Source organism: Gavialis gangeticus, unplaced genomic scaffold (assembly GCF_001723915.1).
Source record: "Gavialis gangeticus isolate Ggan-Ray unplaced genomic scaffold, GavGan_comp1, whole genome shotgun sequence".
Taxonomy (NCBI): domain Eukaryota; kingdom Metazoa; phylum Chordata; order Crocodylia; family Gavialidae; genus Gavialis; species Gavialis gangeticus.
Window position 1 is genome coordinate 6,187,610 of NW_017729000.1, and position 3,226 is coordinate 6,190,835.

Here is a 3,226-nt window from a genome sequence, read left to right on the forward strand (position 1 = left end):
TAAAGTTGAGTGGGGCAGCCAGCATGGCCGGAGCCAGGTCAAGTCAGAGACGGTGCAGGAAAACAGACCCCCCAAATCAATCATTCAGCAGTTTTTTACCCCAGGCTTCCCAGGGCTCCAGTCTTAATGGACCCATAGTCTGATCCAGTATGGCAAATCCTGTGTTCCTGAAGTCTTTCATCCTTCTCGCTCCTTTTTCCCTTGCTCTCCTAAAAACTTACAAATGGGATTTCATTTTTGCTTAATTAGGAGGTATGTCGAGGCCCTTCTCCCGGGTTCTAGAGAGTTACTTTCCACTCTGATGAACACTGGCTTCAAATGACACAAATGATGAGCTGTTAAGAGCACTGTGGCAATCAAGACTCCTTTGATGGCAAAGCTAAAAATACGCTTCTCCAGCTGACGCAGCCTAAAAGATGAGAACGTACCGGTTGGTTTCAAAGAATACATCTCTTTCTACGTGACTTCATCTAAGATAAGTACAGGGGACACTGTCAGGGGGGTGGGTGCGTTAAAAGGTTATTTCTGTCTTCCGAGAAAAAGCATTAATATAGCAGCTATTTCAAAATCTGACCCTAGCTATACTGTGCTGTAAGTACTCGTTCTTACCGCACATCAGAAATGAGGATAATAAGCAGGGGCCTGGTCATTCTCACACTTCTTCCAGTCACCAGTGACTCTTGACGGTGGCGTACAAGCCCCAGAGGTATGAAAACAGCACTGCCCACCACCCTGATCCACCGGGACACTGTCGTCCTCCACCAGCAAACCTGCCTTCCACTTCCTACCTTTGCTGGTAATCAGACAACCGTCCCCTGTTCCCTGTCACATCGTCACCGCTGCTGCCCTGGCTCCCACAACACAACTTCTCACCACATCCTGGCCTAGACCAGGCAGTCCAGGCAAGCGTCGTAGACTGACGTCTACGTCAGCGTCTAGGACAAAGCATGGTTCTCTCCAGGGAGTCACAGGCTAGGGATGAATGCATAAGGCTCTCGGGTAAGAGAGAGAAAGAAGAGCTTTATACACCAGAGAAAGGAATATACAACCCATTTAAAGTGCACCGATCTCCACTGATCCCACACTGGCTCTGGATCTTATTTCTGTGAACCCCGGTAAATAATCCAGGCCACTGAATGGGAGCCTTCTCGCAGCCCAGGGTGACAGTGAATAGCCTCACCCGGTCACCGGGAGCATCCTTCGCTCAACTCGCTTTCTGGACTTATGTACAAGTAAGCTTCTGACGCCGCGAACTCAGAGGCGGGACCACCGAGCACTTTCATTAGGCAGAACAGACAGTCCTCCAGGCTTACGGTTTCGATAGATACATTCGGCGCTTCCAGTTGCTCCAGTTTGGGGCTTTCCCGGCAAAAGGCATCTGCTCCACTCGGCCTCTGCCCCTGTGAACAGGGGGTGTCTCACCTCTACACCTCTGTCGGCAGCTTCGCATTGCCTGCAGAGTTCTTGAGGCTCCCGTTGACTGTGGTCACCCTAAAAGTGAAAGACCGTCCTCGGAGCGAACCGTCCGTGTAGAAGGTCTCGGGCTTGTTCTGGCAGCTGAAGAACAGGAGGAACCCATTCCGGTAGTTCTTGTTCATCCAGCCGTAGAGCAGGGGGTTGACGAAGGTGGAGCACATGGCCACCACGTGGAAAATGGTGTACAGGAGCTTGTACTCATGGAAGATGAGAACCAAATCCAGGTCAATGGCAAGCTGGAATACGTGGAAGGGAAGCCAGCAGACCGCAAACACCACAACCACCACGACGAGCATTTTGGTGGTCTTCTTCCTCCGGCACTGGCTTTCGCTCCTGGAGGTGGGGCTGATATGGCTTTTCAGCTTGAACCATATCCTGATGTAGGCATAGCAGATGATGCTGAGTGGGAGGACGTACTGCAGGAGGAGCATGGAAAGGCTGTAAATGGTAGCGTCTCTGTTATTCCCAGAAGGCCACTTTTCAGAGCAGACGGCTATTTTGAGGTTGATGGATGGGATTTCCTCATACCGGTACTCTCTGAAGATGGCCAGCGGGCCAGCCAAGATGGCAGCCGCAAGCCACATGATGGCTATGATCGTGAAACTGAGCTTCTTGGAGATGCGGCTGTCCAGGTGGAAAACAATGCATCTGTACCTGTCCAGAGCAATCACGGTCAAGGTGAGAGTGGACACGTGGACACTCAGTGCTTGAGCGTAAGGGACTAAGTGACAAAGAATTGCCCCGAACTTCCACTCATCCAACAGGGTGTAAACCAGGGTGAAAGGCAGGCAGAGGGTGTCCACCATGAGGTCGGCCAGGGCCAAGTTGGCTATGAAGAAGTTGGTCACGGTCCTCATGGTTTTGTATTTCACGATGGTGTAGATTACTAAGGAGTTGCCAATGAACCCCAGCAGGATGATCAAAGAGTAGGCTGCAATCAGGATCACCTGGACTCCCACGATCTTGGTGCTGTCCATCATGACGTTGCCGGACCCATAGAGACCCGGGCTAGGAGTGACCAGGCTGTTGGACTGGTCCAGGATGAGCTGCTCCTCCAGGACGAGCTGCTCCATGATGAGGGTGCTGTTGGGTTCCTCCACGGGCCCCATGCCTGGTTTGTGCCCTTCAGCCGGGAAGAGGAAGGCAGCGCTGTCGCCTGTGGGATGCAGAGAGGGTACAAATGAGACGGGGCAGATGGCAGAGCAGCTTCCAGGGCTCAGGCTCAACGCAGCGGGTCCAGGGTGGCATTTCAGACAGGCAGTGGCAGTGCCCCCGGCTGCTCCCCACCCCATGACTTCCCTCCCATTACAGTGATAAGCTCATGTTTTCCATACAACACTCAGATGGAAATGTCAACCCCTCCACCACATCTCATTTTCAACACACGATGAAAGTGATGCCAGCCCAGCGAGAAAAGGACAGTGCCCACTTGGTTCCTCGCACGAGGCTTTTCGGGTCTTGCTTATTTAATTTGGAGGGTTAAAAGAAATGGCCTCCAAATGCCATGTGGTTCAGTCGAGGGGGAGCTTGCGCTCACACAGTGCCACCGGAGTGCCCTCTGCCACCATGGGTCTCTCAGACCATTGCTGTGCTTTGCAGAAGGTCAAATGAGCTCAGGGAGGATGGTGGGGAGCATCAAAAATAATGTCACCCCGTTGGAGGCAAAGAGTCGGTCTCCTGCCTGCCGTTCTGGCTAGGAGACGCTGTGCCGGGCTCTGCTTCCTTTGCTCTCTCTGTCTTTTTGCCTCTC

At 52.6% G+C, this 3,226-nt stretch overlaps 1 protein-coding gene across 1 annotated transcript; it reads right to left on the minus strand.

Moving 5' to 3' along the window:
- Window positions 1-17: 17 nt before the first annotated feature.
- Window positions 18-2,613, minus strand: LOC109290094 (neuropeptide Y receptor type 2-like). The gene has a single exon (XM_019506481.1). It carries the CDS (start codon window positions 2,583-2,585, stop codon window positions 1,425-1,427), a length of 1,161 nt encoding a protein of 386 aa, XP_019362026.1. The 5' UTR covers window positions 2,586-2,613; the 3' UTR covers window positions 18-1,424.
- Between the last annotated feature and the right edge of the window lie 613 nt (window positions 2,614-3,226).